The sequence below is a fragment of the Apteryx rowi genome, unplaced genomic scaffold (assembly GCF_003343035.1).
Source record: "Apteryx rowi isolate R43461 unplaced genomic scaffold, aptRow1 scaffold_49, whole genome shotgun sequence".
In the NCBI taxonomy this organism is placed as follows: domain Eukaryota; kingdom Metazoa; phylum Chordata; class Aves; order Apterygiformes; family Apterygidae; genus Apteryx; species Apteryx rowi.
In genome coordinates this window covers 3,330,283-3,349,705 of record NW_020450749.1, presented here as the reverse complement: position 1 = coordinate 3,349,705, position 19,423 = coordinate 3,330,283, and the positions used below count along the sequence as shown (strand labels likewise).

General features: G+C 36.9%; 2 protein-coding genes across 9 annotated transcripts in view; one reads left to right on the top strand and one right to left on the bottom strand.

Annotated features, from left to right (window-relative positions):
• Window positions 1-2,876: 2,876 nt before the first annotated feature.
• On the top strand, window positions 2,877-15,875 carry ASB14 (ankyrin repeat and SOCS box containing 14). Its single transcript, XM_026078889.1, has 10 exons — window positions 2,877-3,001; window positions 3,220-3,274; window position 4,971; window positions 5,225-5,356; window positions 5,453-5,611; window positions 7,553-7,798; window positions 9,151-9,322; window positions 10,219-10,762; window positions 11,618-11,771; window positions 12,585-15,875. Exons 1-10 carry the CDS (start codon window positions 2,877-2,879, stop codon window positions 12,776-12,778), a joined length of 1,782 nt encoding a protein of 593 aa, XP_025934674.1. The 3' UTR covers window positions 12,779-15,875.
• Window positions 13,604-19,423, bottom strand: part of APPL1 (adaptor protein, phosphotyrosine interacting with PH domain and leucine zipper 1) — a 35,922-nt gene continuing 30,102 nt past the window's right edge. For 7 of the 8 annotated variants that reach the window (XM_026078883.1, XM_026078882.1, XM_026078881.1 and 4 more), the window contains one exon: window positions 13,604-19,265. In XM_026078883.1, coding sequence (XP_025934668.1) covers window positions 19,116-19,265 — 150 coding nt within the window. In that variant the 3' untranslated portion in view covers window positions 13,604-19,115. The remainder of the gene's footprint in view (window positions 19,266-19,423) is intronic. The other variant, XR_003255672.1, reaches the window with a different exon arrangement.

Here is a 19,423-nt window from a genome sequence, read left to right as displayed (position 1 = left end):
CTTGCATATCACAAAATATATCTTAATGAAAAATGAGACTTGTCTGCTCTCTCTGTGAGGAACATTACAATTAATCAAATTTTGAAGAATTGGAGTCCTGAATCATGTGAGTGGAAAGCTAGTAGGTAGTAAGTTTGGGGATTTTTCATATATAGCCTGTAGTCTGTCAAAGCAACGGTGAACATCTTGAGAAATTGTTCAACCATCTGTAGAAAGGACTTTCAAGTGCCTTGTTTGCTCAGAATATTCGTCTTCTCAGGATTTACTTTGCTATACAGATTTTGTAAGTTTGTTTTTCAAATAGTTTCCATGAAGAAATGGTCAAAATCTCCTTTATGGCAACTTGCCATGAAATGTTGTGTGTTTCCCTGTTGCTCCGCAGAGGCAGTCCGGTTTCAGTTCCTTCACTGATTCTGTGCTTTTTAAGAAAACCGAGAACTTACTCAAACGTTCTCCTTAGATCTCCTCTATCAAAGAACCTTTTCCACCTTCCAGTCAGACCCAGCCATCACTGTTTTGTAAAGACGCGTTCACAAAATAAGGTAGGAGTAAATTAATACAGGCTGCCACAAAATGAGTTAAAGTACATGAAAGTCTCACTCCATCCTACCTTCACCATTATAGTTAGGCATCTGTGTCCTTCATTTCCCTGCTTATTGTGCATTACACCTAGAAGAGTTTTAAGCACAGGGCTTTTTTTCTTTCTGAAACTGTTTTTTGCCCTGTATAAAGTCTATATGTTTATCTGTCATTTGCTTTTCTATTTATATTAATATGAAAATTGTTATTAGACAATGAGTAAGTCATATTGTATTTTTATTTAAATAAGGCTCTTTTCTTTATTGCTTGTTTATATTTGCTTTTATTGTTTTTATTGTTTTCTTTATACACAGCCTTACTCTTTAAGCAAGCTACTAATGATGCCTTCTTTACTTTATTCTCTTATGAAAGCACTAATGAATTTTCTTTCGGTTAACGCAATTGTTACTACTTATAGATCTTAAATTCTCTTTCCAAATGCTTCAACTGGAGTATTTTACCAAGAAACTGAACTTTTAATTCTTTCTTTTGCTGACACCATTTGTCAGGTCAGATTATCAAACTAACTAACCTGTATGAAAGAAACATGGAGAAAGTCCCAGAGTATCTTATGATCGGGTATTTATAGTGAGCTATTAATGGACATAGACTCTGCTGAGATCACTTTCAATCCTGAAAATATCACTTTCAACTTAATAATCACTTCATCAAAGTTTGAGGTCTTCCCTCCTTCAGAAGGTGAGGAAAAACTATACATTTTCTCAATTCATAGAGAAATTAGTAATCTTCTTACCAAAAAAAAAAAAAATCCAGATTTAAAATGTTTATATACTGTAGTATAGATTTAATCAGATTCTAACAGTATTTGTTCATGTATTTTGTTAATATATTTTTCTTTTGCTATAAGTGCAATTATGGAGTGAGGCCTTGCTACTGCAGATTAGTTGGATCAGGTAGCAAATTAAATGATGGAAATATTTCATGAATTACTGCTGCTCAGTTTTAAGACGTGTCTAGAATTATACCAAACTAAGTGTTGTGGTGACAACTTCTTTTGTTTTTCTGTGCTTATTCATTTTGCTTATTTATTTATTTATTTATTTACCTTTTTTATTCATTTAATTTTATTTTGCCCTGTTTTGGGTGGTGGTTTTGTTTTGTTTTTTTCAGACCAACTCTCTTGAAAGACAGAAATGGAAGTTTTGATGAGGTAAAAATGGACTAGTGGTTTGAGTCTAACAATATCTTTGATTTTAATCTATAATAATATATAGCTGAATATACAAAGGAACAGTGTGATAAGATTGTGCATGTAAAAGTATATTTCTGCAAACATAATTTTTAATGATTAGATAGATTTGATCATTAACAAGAATTGTTTATGAAACTTTTTAAACTTGAGCACTTAAACTTTACAAATAGTATCAATGGGATTTATTTTTATGCTCCAATGTTTTTTATTATAATCTTCAGGGATAAGAAAAATTTTAATTAATTTAACCCTTCCAATTTGACAAACGTTTTTTCACTAATGCCACTCTTAAGGTTTTGGGGTTTTGTTTGCTTGTTTTTAATTAAATCCATTGTGCTTACACCAGCATTTTTGACTTCTGGTGTATTTGGATATATACTGTTGCACTAGTTTGTATATATCCCACACAGCTATTAGAAAAATATAGGCAGGCACACACTGATGAAGAATGCACAATTACAAGTTTATCTGTTCCCAATGGATGTAGAAGATGCATATAAGGTGGTAGATTTAGTCTCTTTTGAAGTGTGCCATTTCATGGTGTTTCAGTTGGAGGACTGAAGCACGTAATGTTAGCACAAATCTACAATACTCTTTTGACTATGAAGTATGGCCCTAACTATATCTTTGCTGAAACAGTTTGATCAAAATCATATATTTAAAAAAACCTGTGTTCTTCAACTGCCCTTCACTACCAGAACCTGTTTGAACAAACTAAAAAAAAAACACCCCAAAATTTTATTGCACATCTGTTTTCCTATTATGGAAACATCTAGAGCACAATTGAGGAGGAAGTAGCTATTCTAAATGTTCAGTCTGTGGAATGGAGATAAGAATTAGCATGTGCTATTGGAGTAAAATACCTCCAATTTGAAGAACAGCTGTCTTTGCAGTGTTGGGAGAAGGATAGAGCTTGAGATGGAGAAATTCTGATTCATTTGTTTTAAACTATGCTTTCTTTCTCTTGATACTTAAACAGCAGTTGCTGTTTCTATTACTCCAGATTTAACCAGAAGATTTAACATCTGCTTGCAAATAAAAAGCATTTTCCCAGTAAAGGTGACTCAAGTTGTGCTGATTTGTCATGTATAATTCTACATATGTGTTTGATGATGACTGTGATGAAATCCCTACCCAGCACGCTATTCAGGAAAGCTTATGGGATATGCATAAAAATGAAACAAGTGTGGATGTAGCAGAGAATGAGAGGTAATGAGTTATTACTTCTATATTTGACATTTTCATGACATTATTATGTGCATGTAGGAAGTTCATTTTCCTTTGACTTGTATTGCTCAGTTGTGTATTGTATTGCTACACTAGAAAGTGTAATATGTATTATAGACTGTTGAATATTTAAACTAAGGTATAATTGAATCATGAACTTCTCATTAATTATAGCACTTTATTTTTTTCTGTTTATGCAGTTTCCAGTTTGTTCCAAGCAAAGAACGTGGAAAGATAATCGCAGCTATTCGGACAGTTAAGTACAAATGCACTGCACTAAGCCTATCCCCCTAGGAATCACTAGGTATTGCACTGGTGAGCAGTGCCTGCTTTTTAGATGTCTGGTCACCTGAGTTAAGTGCCTATTTCTTTATATAGTCCTGGGGAGAGTTAGGCAAGTAAAAATGGGACACGCAAAAGCTAGCTTATTAGATAGGAAAATGATAAGAAAGAGGATGGGTTCAAACCTCACTCTTCTCTGTGACTCCAGTGCTTCATTTTCTGGAATTAGGAGCCTCTATCAGTCCTTTCTCATAAAATAAGCAACAGAATGGCAAGGTGCCCAATCAATCAGTGCTGTATTTGGCACTTTGAGTTACCCAGATGAAAATCCTTTCTCTTCCTGAAAAGTGTTCCAGAATTGTTCCTTAGCTGCCAGATTTCAGTGTATTTGTATATGGAATGCTCTTAGTCTGCTCTCCTCTTGATACTTCCACTTTTTGTGGTGTAATTGTCAATTTATATATCCAGTCACAGAGAAAACTAAGGAATGAAAATAGCTAGGACAGTTGTTAGGACAGTGGTCTGCCAGTGGGAAACCTTCAGTTCAGTCCTTACATACATCATAGTAAGTAGTCACAGAGGTATTTAGTAAAGCTGGAATCAAGAGCACAGGTCTCCTGGAAAAGCAGATTCTAGCTCGGTGCACTAAGGGGAACGTGCCTAAACTCTAATTATGCTTTCTGTCTGGCCTAATGAATATATAATCCTTCTATATGAAGGAAAATTTCAGCAGCAGATAATGAGAGCAGTCAGTTCTCTTATTCTATAGTTACAGCTTTCTCCTAGGAAGACAGACTGCCTTCTCCCAGAAATAATGGGTTAAAAAACCAGGAGTAGAATCCAGGCCTTTACTGAAATGGGCTTTCTAGCCAAATGAAATTTTGCTGCTGCTTGTGAGAAAGCCTGAACTCTTCATTTTGAAAAAACTTCAGTTTGAGGGACAAATTGAACAAGTCCTGAACAAGTTCTGCCTGGTAGCTGAGCAATCTCCCAGGCTGTAGCAGGAGCACAGTTCTTTCGCCTCTGGGGGAAGCTGTCTAGTAATTAGACTTGCATAAAAGTTGAGCAGTGGTGGTGCTGCCTTAGTCTCGCTTAGTTCTGTAGCTGTCTCCTTTAGGGGGGTGCTCTTTGTTGTTGGACAAATGTTTTCCTGGACCCTGTGTCAGGCAATTCAGCCTGCAAGGAGGTCTAAGCATAACAAACGGGGAACCCCTAGTGACAGGGGTAACTCTAGGCACCTTCCTTCTCAGCCTGCTGACAAGTTTGATCTCGCTCTCAAGTGAGTAATTCTCCCCACGCAGCTCGTCTGTCTGATGCGGAGTCCTGCATTCCACGGTGGGAGTGTGTGTTTAATTCTTTCAGTGAATCTAGAGCTGAGCAACTAAGTAAGCAATATTTTTTCCCTTTAATTATAAAAGTTGAACCTAGGGCAGCATTTGCAGAATTTGGCTGTTGACTGTTTCTGAGATACAGAATTGAAGACCTGATCACTTGTGTTGATTAAAGTTCCAGTAGGATTTTTAGTAAAAGCAAAGATAATGAAATACATGTCATATCTCAGTTAAATCAGCATCATTCTACATTTGCAAACCTAATTCTTCTTCTACAGTTTCAATAGGACAGTTGTTTACTTCATATACTAAACTGTCATGCAGTGTTCTCTTGAGAGGGTTGTAGTTTAAATTTTTTAGTCGTGTTAATTATAAATTAATTATTTCAATGTGTAATTCAAAATGCTCTGTGAGTCAATGTAGATCACTGATTGTTCCATTCATAGAACCACCCTTTGATCAAAAATTGCTTTGGCAAGATAAGTTGTTATACTAGTTATACTGATGGGATAAATGGCCCTCAAATATATCAGTTACCCTGAATTTTGTTTTATGATGAGTAGTTGGATAAGCGCGTCTCAACATATCACAGGCCAAGAGGAGGCCTTGAAGAAGTTGGTGAAGCACAGTTCTGCTTTTGAAGAAGCAGACCAGCAAGGCTGGCTTCCTCTGCATGAAGCTGCAGCACAGCTGAATAAGAACATCCTCGAAATAACTTTGAAAGGTAGGGAGTCCTTCTGTTTTTCCACCAAAAAGTTTTACAAAGTCAGGTCTGATGAATAATCCAGCTTCAAATGTGTTCTACTTTTCTGTATTCCAGCCTCCAGTGCCATTACGTGGGAACAGACCACTCTAAAAGGGGAAACGCCTCTTTTGGTAGCAGTAAGAAACTGCTTTATAGATAATGTCCGCTTTCTCCTGCTCAATGGCTGCAATCCCAATGCTAAGAATGAAGAAGGAGATTCTCCTTTAGTTACAGGTAAATACCTTACTTGGAGGAGGAGGGGAAATGAGGTGAGATTCAAAATCAGACATTTTAGGTTTCAGTTTGACATGTTTGACTTGTTCAATACCTAAAGTATTTTGCTATTGGCAGCAGAAACTGTTAGCAAACAAGCAAAAAATCTGAATGTGTCTGTCATCATCTGTTTTTCTTCCCAGAAGATGGTAGGGCTTTAAATGAGCTGATATTCCAAGTTAGGGACTGTTACCACAAAGTTCTTAGCGTTATTTATTAAAGTATTGCCCTTCTTGATCTTCTGAAGTATGGGAAACAAAGAGAGAGTTTGGGGAAAGATTTTTTTTTTTTTTTTTTAGCTTTTCCTAAGTCTGTTCCAATGCAAGGAGTGCCAGATGACACCCGTTTTCCATCCCTCAGTTGCAAAGAGGTTCAGATTGGACATGTATCTTTTTCCTCACATAATCAAATAACTTTCACCATGAAGTGCTAGACTATCTTCTTTTACCCAGTTGTGCTTCTTTGTGCTATCACTCTTCAGGGCTGCATGCATAAAACATTCATATTCTCTACTTGCATAGTATTTTTTTTCATTACATCAGTTTCTGCTTCTCTAAAACCCAGAGTGATTGGTTTTGATTTTCAAAAGTTGTAGCAAAACAGCCTGATTTAGCTACATTGCATTTTATTAGCATAAAACAGTATGTTTGCCCCCATTCAGGCACTGCTGGAATTAAACTAAATATAACAAGTGAAGAGTCTAATCAGGCCTCCAGATTCTCAGTTCACTTCTGTTTGAATTTTTTAAATCACTCTGTGTGAATTCTATTTTAAGTTAAACATGCAGAAGAGCTGTAAGCCTTGATTTCTAAAGAACCAGTCTTAATATTTTGCCAAGATAGATGATTTTCAAAATAGTTCTGTGTTCATTTCATTTGCTTCCCCCAAGCTGGTCTGTGATGCTATTGTTCTTACTCAATCCTGTCCAATAGAAGGAAAGCGGATTGTCATCATCTGAGTTTCGCAAGAGCCCTGTAAGTTTCTTGAATGAACCTCTAAATTTCTCAGTGTTGGAAAGCTGGCTTTTTCAAAACAAGGGTCAAAAAATGAGGGGGAAAAAAACAATCAACCCTCTGTAGAAACCCCAACCCATCCTTTTGAGATGACTAGACCTTCCAGTCAGGGTCTCCAGCTTTAAAAATGCAGGGAACTCCTAGGTGCTCTTGAAGTACACTATACTAAAATGCACCATCCCCCCAGAAGGGGATGTATGCGATATATATAAAGCAGCCGTGTAGGTTACAGATAATGAAACATCACAAGTTATAGTATGCTCTCAATCTTATTTGAAGCAGCTCTGTCACATGAGGCACAGCTCTATCTAATCTGTCTCAGTAAATGGCACTCGCTGTTCTACCCTGCCCAGCCTGGAAGATTGGAAAGGAGAAGAGGATGTTGCCTATTCATTCCATTTGCTGGAGATCTCTTCAGCCAATGCAAATCACCCTTCTAAAATCCTTACTATCTTAACAGATCACACTTATTAAGATAAGGAGGCACATGACAAAATCATTTTAAGCTTTGTTTCTATTACAGTAAGTGCTTGTGAAGATTATATATAGCTCCCTGAGCAGGCCAGCTACTGATCACTCCAAGCCCCCGTCTATCATCTCCATCTAGTGGCAGGGAGGAACTTTACCAGCTGCAACAGATTACAGAAAAAAAGAAAAGAGGAAAAAATTACCATAAAATTATTCATTTGTATAATTAATATTATGCTAGAAACAAAGAACAGACTTGATGATAAGTTGAAAATTTCAGTGTAGTGTGACATTTCTCAGTGTATAAATAGCACTTCAGGGAACAGCGTGAGCTTTCCTGGACTGCCACATAATAGAAATTAGAGCGCACAGAATAGTGTTGAATAACATTCTGGCTAATACTTCACATATTGTCTTACAGCAATTAAACATGATGCATATGAGATTGCCTCCTTGTTGATAAGTTTTGGTGCAAAAGTGAATTTGCAGTGTGTCCACAAGAGGACTGCTTTACACGAGGCAGCCAGACTAGGCAGAAAGGATCTGGTGAAGCTTCTGCTTCGTTCTGGAGCAGATCCTGATCCTCGCAGTGGATATGGACTCACACCTCTAGCACTGGCTGCACAGACTGGACATACAGAAATTATGGAGCTTTTACTGCAAAAAGGTGAGACTTCTGTAGAGAATGTTTTACAGCTCAGTCGGTTGATTTAGTAATGTGCAGTTTCTAGAAGACCCTTCAGTGTGGTTCTTCATACTAGTAGAAATTGTATAGCTATATGCTTTAGTACCGAAATGTTTAAATCCAAAACGGGGCAAACAAAGTGAATCCTCTTTCTAAAAGGGGAAACTCTTTCTAGCTGTAGAGGCCAAAAATTGTTAGCTCACCAGCCTGTAAAACTTTGCATTCCTGAATTGAAAGGAAATGAAAGGCCTATGATATTGAGTGTACAGTCTCTCAGATGTTAATAGCTTTAAAAAATACATTTTTAGAGATTTAATTTTTTTACAGCAAAGAGTAGTAGTCACCAATGTATGCTTTACAAAACTGTAAGCAAATGTGATATGTCACTGAAACTTTGTATTTTTTGTATGATCACTAAATGGCATCTTAATTTATTTGAAGTATTTAACTCCTAAATCACATAGATCAAGGTCTGTTTTTTTCTAAAGAATTCTCTGTATCCAAATTTCATATTATAAGACATATTACCTCTGAAGTAGTTATTTTATTTACATGCATTTTTGTTAATCTTTCCAAAGTTTTGTGAGTGGAACTGATTATTGTAAGACATGCCTTCTGTATACAGCAGAAATAACATTCATTACTAAAGAAAATGCTATCTGCAGCAAGAGGATTGTTGTGATGTAGTTAAGGCATAATAAACACTGCAATAGTATTCAAACAAAATATTAATAGTTTAATGAGTATTTGCTACATACACACACACACACACATATAGGCACAGTAGTGCTGCAACTGGAATGTAGGAACTGTTTTGATACTAGTTCTCTTCCCTGATGAGAGGACGTAGCTTCCTGTTACAAATACTCAGAGAATTTTTTTGTTGTTTTTTTTTAAAAGAAACAACTTTGTTTCTCTTCTAGTACCTAACTTTCACATATTCCTATATGGAATTAATCTCATCCATCTTACATTTCTTTATGTATTTCATATTTAGTTATATTTGTTTGAGCATTGTAAAAAAGAACAGAAGTGCATTGTATGTAAGACAAAAAGAATTGCATGTATGAACAGGAAGTAAACCCCTCGCATGCCTCATTATAGCATTAAGTCTTATTGTGTGATTGTACACAAAGCAGTTTGGACCTTCTCATTCTCAGGATTACATGAACACAAGTAATATCAAGGATCTAACACAAATGGTTATGCCCATACTGGTTTTATTTGGTGAAAAATAGAATTCACAATTCCTTGTCATTGGAGGGGTCAGAGATATTAATTGCTGCTAGATATTTACAGTGATGCCTGTGAAAATGCTTGATGTTTCTCTCCAGGTGCTGATGTTCTTTCACAGGCAATGGATTGTGCTTCTGTATTATTTGAAGCAGCAGGAGGAGGAAATCCAGATTCGCTGAGCCTTTTACTAGAATATGGGGCTGATGCTAATGTACCAAAGCACTCAGGTCATTTGCCGATCCATAGAGCTGCATATAGAGGACACTTTCTGTGAGTTAATATACTTGAAAATCAAGTAATAGTGACAACAAAAATATTCATTTTGCTAACTTTGCCTTACTCAAAGCAGGCAGCAAATCTGTAGTTTTGTAGAAGTAATTCTTTTTAACCATGGAAATGAGAGTTTTGTGTCTGAATGCAAGAGGCCAGTCAAGATGTAATCTGTTCTAGGATGAGCCTACTGATCCCTGTAGTATTTCCCCATTTGTCACAAATAATACTATTGCCCAGACTTGATGTTTAGGTGCTTGGGACATCCTTATTATTTTCTTCAGAATGTGCTCATCTCCGCTCTGTCATAGGAAGGTAGACATACATACTAAATAAAAATATACGTGGGGGTAAGGGTTATCCCCATTTTAAAGATGGGAAAATCACTGGAAGATATTTGTGTTAAAATCACAAAGAATCAGTGAGGAACAACTCTTTCACTACTAGAAAAGTTGCATTGTGCTTAAGAATCCCAGGAACCTGCCCTAATTCCTATAGGTTAAGCAACTGCACTGTGTTCTCATCATTCAAGAAAAGTCTATACTGAGAAGGAATCATTAGTTTTCTAGCTAGAAGTAAGTGAGAATGTTGATGAATGATGGCATAATTGGATATATTGTAAATACTTCATGTGTAGTAAGTGTGAAGTCATTGCTGGCTAACTATTTAATTGTTAGAAATTGAAGTTATAGCATGTCATATAGCATATGACATGACATATAGCATGAAGTATAGCATGTCATGGGACTGATTTGGTAGATTAAGACAACTGTATACAATCATGATGAATTCTAAAGCCCAGCAAGAGAGTTCAATGATTGATCTAAGTGAACCACCATACTTAAGATTCTCAAAAATCTTTTTTTCTTCTTCTTCTTCTTCTTCTTCTTCTTTAGAGCCTTAAAAAACTTAGTTCCAGTTACTAATTTTGATGCCATTAAAGAAAGTGGGATAAGTCCAGTTCACTCAGCTGCAGCAGGAGCACATCCTCAGTGCCTTGAGTTTCTCCTCAGATCTGGGTTTGATGCCAACTTTATGCTGGATCAGAGAGTTCGCAAAGGCTACGATGACCACAGGAAATCAGCATTGTACTTTGCTGTTTCAAATGGGGATATCTGTTCAACACAGTTACTGCTGAATGCTGGAGCCCTGCCAAACCAAGATCCCATCAATTGTCTCCAAATAGCCTTGAGAATGGGCAACTACGAGCTAATGAATCTACTGCTCCGGCATGGAGCTAACGTCAATTACTTCTGCAGAGTGAATACAACACATTTTCCATCAGCTCTACAGTACGCGCTGAAAGATGAAGTCATGTTAAGAATGCTGATGAACTATGGGTATGACGTGCAGCGCTGCTTTGATTGCCCTCGGGGAAATAGTTCCCATTCCCAGTATGTGACTGATGGATGGACTTCTACTGTTATCAAAGATACAATGGTAAGTATAACAGAATGCTTCATATGTTGTTTTACTGGCAGTATCCTCCTTAAAACTGAGAAAGTACTTGTTAATGTATTCTTTCAGAAAAAGAAGTTTTGAAACTGTGAGGCAGTTTACATATAAATGTAGGACTAGACAAGGCTTTAAAATTAAATAGGTGTCACCATAAGGCCTGATTCATGATAGCAAATCATCATAACTAATATTTTTCAGTGTTGAAAATATAGTGAGCAATATGGAAACAGTACAAACTTGGCTCTCCAGGGCAGTCTTATCCACGCTGTGAAAGCAGGTACTTGCATGCTAGCCCACTGGGTCACCTTGTATCGTGTTCCTAATGCTGAAAGCCCATTGCAAGGACTCCCTGAACCTGGCGTGATAAATGCTGACCAGAAGTTAGCCAACTTGGATTGACCAAACAGGTTCCTAGAGACACCTGTCAGTGTCATTGCTTTGACAATTGTAAAGTCCACTTGAAACTAATAAGCCGTCCGTAACCCGAAGGTAAGGGTGTGTGGCACAGCACGCACGGGGCTGGTGGCTCCCTGCCCAGCGCCCTGGGACACATTCTGAAGAGCTCTCCTCTGGTGCTGTTTAAAATTCCTGACTGGGGGTTCCGAATTACACTGTGGAAGACTAAATGCTTAAAAAGAGGTGCTCAGCTACCTAATACAAAGCTGCTTAAGTTCATTTTTTTCATATAGTACAAAATAACCAATCTCAATATTCTACTGGTGAGGTTTAACATAAGGTGTGACAACCTAAAGCTCCCCTGACTGACAGAGCACTAATTCTTTCTGGCATTTACAGAAATATTGAATATTATTCTATTAAATGTTTTGTTTCTATCAGTTCTGTGAAGTGATCACTTTGTCATGGCTGAAGCATCTGTCTGGGAAAGTAGTGCGAATAATGTTAGATTATGTTGATCACGTTAATATCTGCTGGAAGCTAGAAGCAGTTCTCAAAGAACAGGAACTCTGGCCAGAAATCAACTCAATTCTAAGTAAGTATCTGATGTTTAGATAACTGAAATGAGAAACTATTTGGGGCTTTTTTGCTGTTGGTACAACAATTTTTTTTTTTTTTTTTTTTTAACTCAAGACTGTTCTTTCTCTTGGCCCCTATTAGGCTAAAAGTTATGCTTTGACAATAAGATAAATCTTAAACAAAAATCAGTCTTTGCAGCATTTAAAGCAAGTCTTTCTCAGAATTCTGATAGGCAGTAATCGCACAATTTAGAGCACTTGATGACTATTTAATTACAATGTAGACAACATGCTCCCCTTCAAGGGAAATATTTAAGAAGTTTTTATGTACTCATGATTAAAAGAGAAGCTTTTTCCCTGCTTCAGGTGGATGCAACAAACAATAAATTACTATTTTTAATTAAGTGATTTAATTCTAGTCGAGATTTAATTCTTTTTGTTTGTACAAAGATTAAAAGATAGCAAGTCAAAATTCTACTTTAGTAGCTTCTTTGGGCTAACACAAAACAGGTGGCAATTTTTTGGCATTAAAATACCTTCACCAAGCTCTGTTTTTTAAACTTGCATTAGCATACATTTAAGCAACTTGACAGAAATAAAATCTTTTGACTTAGCTGACTACAATTACAAATACAACTGAGGTGTATGGGCTGAGGTATAAAGGCTAGATCCTGACAGGTCCTGTTGTCCAAGGACAGTCCCACTGATTTAATCTGTCTATTCACAGAACAAATATGCAGCAAAATCTGGACCAATGTTTTTGAAAGCTGGCAGAGTAGTTGCACAAAACTGAATAAATAATTTTATCAGTCTCACCTTCTTACTTCTAGCAAATCCTCGCTCTTTGAAACATCTTTGTCGTCTGAAGATACGGGAATGCATGGGCCGGTTGCGTCTCCGTTGTCCTGTCTTCATGACCTTCCTTCCACTGCCAAACTGCTTGAAAGACTACATACTATACAAGGAATATGATCTTTATGGACAGGAAAACTTCTTAGGAACCTACAACCTCAACTGCACATAACTATTATTTCTATATTTTGAAGGGAATGTTGAAGTGGGTAAGACTTTTATGCAGCTCCTTTTCTCTTCTGGGATTTTATCTCCTATATATGTGTGTGTGTGTGTGCACGTGCATGTGTGTGTGTATATATATCTCTCTCTATATAAAGGAAGACCAAGTCTCATCATGTGCCCCCTCCACACCGCAGAAAGTGGGGATCTAAGTACTGAAATAGGATTAACAGCTACAGAAAACTCTTGCTTATCACAGCAACTAGTGTGATATACTGACGTTTCAGCAAGAAGGCAACATGTCTAAAAGACGTGTTTGTTCTGCTTTTCCTTCTCAGGTATTAACATGTCTCATCAACTGTGTATTTTCTTGCTCTTTCTAGAACTGGGTTTTCACTTTACAGTGCTATCCAAAGGCATATTTGCAGGTTTTTGGAATTTCTCTTCAACCAGTTTCAGCTTAACCTTTTGGAACACTTACCTAGCAGTAGTCACGTTTTGTTGTCGTACTTGGGAGAAGAAAGAAATGTGCAACTGAAACTGTCACGTTCATTACATGGAATAATTTCTACTGCAGAGGCCAAACACTCCAATCATGCTTAGATTCTCTGAATGACAAGGTGACAAAGCCTCCTAATGGCATCATTGGATACTTTCATCGGATGGGGTGATGTTACATTGTCATTTTGCACTAAAAATTTCCAGGTAGATAACTGCTTACTAATCTGTATACTTACATAGTGCACATAGATGCACAGAATACTTACTCTTCTTAAAAATACTACAGAAGAATCCATATATATATATTTTTAAAAAAAGTAGTTCATCAACACACTTGGCATTAATAGTATTTATTCCTTCATTATCAAGTAAGCATAGATTTTCATTTATACATGCATCTGTATCACTGAAGTTACATAATTCAAAAGTCTCTTTTCCCGCAGAAAAAAATCTACAAATCTTATAAAATACAAATTTAACTATTATGGAGCTATAATCCATTGCTTCTTACATGGTGCCTATCATATAATAAAGAAAACTAATGAAGCCTGTGAAATAGTGTCAGTAACCATGTTAATGGTTGTGCTGGTAAAGCTTTTCTATACAACATGAATTCTGACCATTAATGTAACCGTAGCTCTTTACAAAGTGCTGCACATTGTCATGTGACTAGAACATGTGCATTAAAACAGCCAGCTAAGACAGTAAGGATTTTCTTCTCTTAATATTCAATCTTTGATTGTTGCAAAAATAAGTTACCATCATTCCCAAGTACAATAACTTCCTCTGAGGATATCTGGCTAATATGATTAAAATTAACACAACTGAGATATACTTTGAAAACAGAGGGATTCAACTGCACCTTAAACTTAGTTCAATGGAAGGCATCCTGTTGCCAATAATGGTACTCTCTGGAAATCAGTATTAGGAAAAAAGCAGATGTTTTTTGCATCAATACAAATCCCATCCAGAAAGTTACTATACTTAAGTTCTTATTATTTAACCTACAAAATGCTGACTGAAGCCCTGGCATAATACATTTACTATTCATGTTTCCAAGCTTAAAACACAACTATCAATGTTGAAGTAAGTATACACTTGAGGTTTTTAAATACAGCTCTTCAAGGAAAAAATGTGTAAGTCTCAAACATTGCAAAAATTACTTATACTTCACTAGAACATGACCAGTCCAGTACATCATCATAAGTAGGTGACCACTCCACTGCATTATAAAAATCACCTGAAAGATTGTACAAAATCCTTGGCTTGCAATATAAACTTCATTACGAATACAAATGCATTCACAATGGCACACTGACTTATTCTCGTCTTATTAAACTGGATATCACTGTGGCAGGAAAAAAAAAAATCAATCAACTTAGTGCTTGGTTAGAAAGAAAAGCCTTGGAAACTAATTGACTTGCAAGAAATTCTGTAAAATAGAGCAAAGAAAAGAGTATAAAATATCAGCTGTTGTTAGACTAGACAATGTCTCTCTACTAAATTCACTGAGTGTTAACTAAACAGCAGAGGCAGGTTTGCTTTGTCTGTGTGAATTATTTCTGAAATAACATGAGACCTTAGTAGTAACAACACTTTCTCCATTGGCTTCTCTTCTAAATTCTGTGTGAGTACTTCAAAATTCACCTTAAAAGATATGCACAATCCAAATTTGCTTCTTTATATCAATGTCCATAAAGTATATCTTCATAAATAGCTTCAGCTGTTTCAAGGATTGCTCTGGATTTACATCCATATAATGATGAAATATCACTGCATTGGCGGGGGGATGTGATACAGTCCTGTTAATTTACCATTTAACAGTTAACTAATATTTATCTTGTTGGTACAATTTCAAAGCTAAAAAGATTAAGGAAGTAATAGACCATCAAATCACAATTAGTTTATACCACCCACTTGTAACCAGTTCTGTATGGCTAAGTTGCATACAACTCTCTTAACTTTCTTCCAGTTCAGACTTAAAGAAAAGGCATCCATGGCCATAGAGGAGTACTAGCTATTATCTATAATGCAATAAAATGCATACCCATAAGCACCCTCTATAAATTTTGATATTCACACCATTATGTTCATAGAGAATGAACGTAGCTTGAAACAACTGATGTGAAAATTTGCCATGGTCTGTAATGTGTAGATCTACATAGCGTCACAAATGTAATATCCCCTTACCTAAGGAAAAAAAGGTGGCAGTAACTATTAGGATGCAATTAGCAACATGAAAATTTAGCCCTAAACAAGACTGCTGTTTCAGTACCTATGCAAAGCCCTTTTAAAATCAGTGTACCTGAAAGAGGGTTTTCAGGAGTTTTTGAAATAATCAGTATGTTAGATTCAGAAGGATGCAAAATAAAACTTAACTTCAGCTGCAGTGCTTGGTAGATCGGTCTAGAAGTAAAGAGCAGTAGGAAATAGCCAAAAGGAGAAATAAATTACAGGAGAGGACACCAACTAGTAATTTACTTTCTTACAATAATAAAACACTCTGGTGAAATTCTACCACAGTAGCTCCCAGGAGGCCGTGAGGTGTTTATATTGTAAGTTATACTCCCAAAGAAAATACTAAGCTCTCTATAAAATTTTGTTTTAAAAAAAAAAAAAAAAAATCCAATGAAGAATTTCCAAACCTCATGAGAAAAAGGGTACCAGATAGTTTTCATTTGGGGGAGGAGGGCAGGAATAAAACCTCAGCAGATGTTCTTTGCCTCGAGGTAATTATGACCATAAAGCCTCGTGCTCCTCCCCGTCAGGAGGGCCTCAATCGTCCGAGCCCCACTGCCGCCTCACTGCCCCGTTCCACTTTACCTTCCTGATCTCTTTTGACCTGCCCTTTGCTCTTGCAGCCGTCATCACTCTCCTGCATGCTCTTAAACAGTTGTGCTCATTTTGCACCACAGACTCTTCTAAACAAGCCAAAAAGCTTAGTTCATTCATCCATCTCAATCTATCTTCTTTCCCTTAAGGACTACCCTCTGCATTCATTTCCCTGCTTTTTAAGGGCTAGGAGAGTCATCTAACACAAGTGATATGCAATTCACGCCTCTGCTGTCTGTTTTAGAAAACTGCATTTAATGGCACGGAGGGAAGGCCGGCAAAACAAATAAATAAAATAATTCCAATCAGCTATTGTTACATCTGAAAAGTGCCATATCACAGAAAGTTCAGGTGCCAGCTTTCTCTCTCCTGCTTTTCTTTTCCTCTTTATCTTTGCAGATTTATATCTAAAACATTAATAATAGGTTTCAAGAAAAGATGACATCTTTTCAATAAGGCTAATACAATAACACGTAGAGAAAACAGGCTACACAGCAGAAATGCTTTTTGATGGGACTGCTAATCTATTAGCTGTCTCCCACATGGAGCTGTGGATATTGCAGCTTAAACTGGTTAACACATTAATCACTCTTACTCTGACAACTAGGTGACTAAATTTTAGAAAGTGGAGACCAATGACTTCATATTCTTCTTGTGCTGTTTCAAAGTTACTTCACCTTCAGCATGTACTGGAAGAAGACAGACCCAACAACCTTGAGCTAAGCTGTCATATTATCTGATAGCAAACAGAAATATCACTAAGTACAAAAAAAAAAAAAACAGAAAGAAACACAAGCTGGACCAACTTGGAGAGAAAATCTGGCTACCATGCAACTATTTGTAAGCCTAGATTCAGGCATGAAGAGGAAAAAGAAAATTTGCATTTGTTGCCTCTCTCTACATTCTTGTTGGCAAGAATAAAACCAGTCTCAAGAACAAGAGATGAGAATGCAAAACTACATATGAAATAAAAACGCCACTTAGATAATGCACAAAGCCTCAGATCTGCGTGGTCCATGTGACAGTGTACTGGCCAACCTTGGCCACAGGCCAATACCATCTGGCCTGACTAGGCAACAACAAAAACAGGTACTTCTGCAATTGTCTGACTGACTTCTCTGAGGATGAAAAATATACTGGAGTAGGAGCTTCTAATGCAGGAGGAGAACATAGAGTTTTTTTGTGGCTGAGTCTCCCCCTTCAACGTCTCTTGTAAGGCAGAAGCACTGTGACCGCTTCCGAGGCTGCTCAGTGCCCTCCACGCGCTGCAGTGCCAGTAACATCAGCCAAGAGCGCTGTTCTATCTCCTCCTGCAGCAGCAGCCCCAAAGCAGCAAATTCTGTTATTCCTGCAGCAGGCTGGGCCGGCAGCAGCACCTCCCTTGCTCTCCTGTGACAGGAGCCAGATGCAGTTAACCTCTGCATAGAAATTTGCCTCTCCAGCATAAAGTGGAGGAGGAGGAGGAGGAGGCTGCCTTCTTTAACTTCAGCAAGGCAACTCCCATGCATGAGGACAGTCTAGGGAACTGTTCCCTCTATCCACCTGCAGGCATCTAGTAGAGATACTGAGATTCCTCACTTACTGTCTTATCAGCACCAAGAAACTCCAGCTGTGAAAGATCGGGCCAGCACTGGTGATGGGACATACTCTGAAAATTGCATCTGTTCCTGAACACCAAAAATGCTGAAATACCCTACAATGAACTGTAAAGCACTCATACATGTTATAACATAACTGGGATTATAAGTATATTCTTCTCTTTCTACATTTCCTATTATTTTTATACCACTATTAGAGACATGTCTTCTGTTCCATTGGATTTTAGTATATATAGTAATTAGTGCAAAAATAAATATTTCTCTTACTTTAAACAATTTTCCTGTTCTGAATCAAAAGGTGAATGCATATTTAGTACTATATAAAATAAATATTACACAGGGTATAGAGAATGGAGATCAGGCTTAAGAGCTGTAAACAGATACTGCTTTGAAAAATGCTTTACAGGATTGACTCTAGAATGTAGGATTAGCATAGTCTCTTACTTAAGAGCTATTTAATTCTCTTTGCAAAATACATTTCCATGAAAAGACCTCAAGAGCCTCAATTCATTTTCAATAAGAGTAGTGAACTAGTGACAAGGCATTTAAGTATTCAGAAGATCCAAATGATGATACTCAAGATGTTCTTGCAACTGTAGGCATGTTTTATAAAACAAGTGAACTCAAAGGCTTACAGTTTATTACAAGTACTGGGGAAAAGCAAGACCATGGCACTTGTGCTACAAGAATACGTACATTATTCTTACCATTTGATAAGGAATGGTTTATTGCAGAAAGATGCAACTGTATCTCTTCAGCTCTTTTCTAGGTTTGACAAAGTTTTTTTTTCTTCCTGTTTGGAGAAATCTTCCAATATTATATTCACCAAAAAACCAAGGCAGTACCATACAATGCAGTATGAAAAAAAAATAAGATCTTTCCATCTAGAACTACTGCACATCTCACTGATGTTAATAAGGATTTTTCTTTCTAAACCTAAGAACGGTTAACCGCAACAACAGTTAGGTAAAGCTTAGCACTGTCTTATTTGGATAGCCACTTTTGTTTCCAACAAGGTGTTCTGCATACTGCAGCGTAAAGAACAAATTTCAGTGTATTGTTGAAGTCCAATGAGAGGTTAATTTTTGCTTCAAGAGCAATCAATTGCACAGCCAGGTAAGTGGAAAAAAAACCCACCACTTTTTCCATATTGCAAAGAAGCCTTTAGAAGCCATAATTTTGTAGTAAGCATGGCAGCATCACCATGCTTGATCTGGCATACAGAAGAGAAATTATGCTGACATGAAAATGGAAATAAGTTAATTAAGAAAGAAAAATCAAGGTATAATGGGGTCTACATATTGGGATGTCTTTTATATAATACAACAGACCCTCCACCTGCATTTTGCTTCTTGTAGATACTGTGCCATTTGACCAGATATATCCATGATTCCAGTTTTAATCAAGCAGGCAACCTTAGGCTTCAGATTCTCTCTTCTTCTTTCCATCTTCTCCTAAATCACTGTCTTCTGACTGGCTACTGCTAAGGACTACAAATTGTCCTTCTCCACTGCTCTGGTTCGATCTGCTGGAAGCAGCTATCAATCGACTTTGCTCCTCTAAGTCCTAATTTGAGGAGAGGGGTGGTGGTGGGGGGAAATCAAAAAAATAATATTCATTTTAAAGTCTTCTACAGTGGTAACAGGATACCATCATTACAATTTGTAAAATATCTTTTAATACTATCAATAGACTTTTTTTTGTAGAGACATTCAATAGGAGAC

Bases quoted from the DNA above. Each gene is read 5' to 3' on its own strand.
- ASB14 (XM_026078889.1), top strand. From the start codon at position 2,877: ATGTATAATTCTACATATGTGTTTGATGATGACTGTGATGAAATCCCT. The intron at 5,612-7,552 runs GTAAATACCTTA...ATTGTCTTACAG, and splicing joins AGATTCTCCTTTAGTTACAG to CAATTAAACATGATGCATAT. The intron at 10,763-11,617 runs GTAAGTATAACA...TGTTTCTATCAG, and splicing joins CTGTTATCAAAGATACAATG to TTCTGTGAAGTGATCACTTT.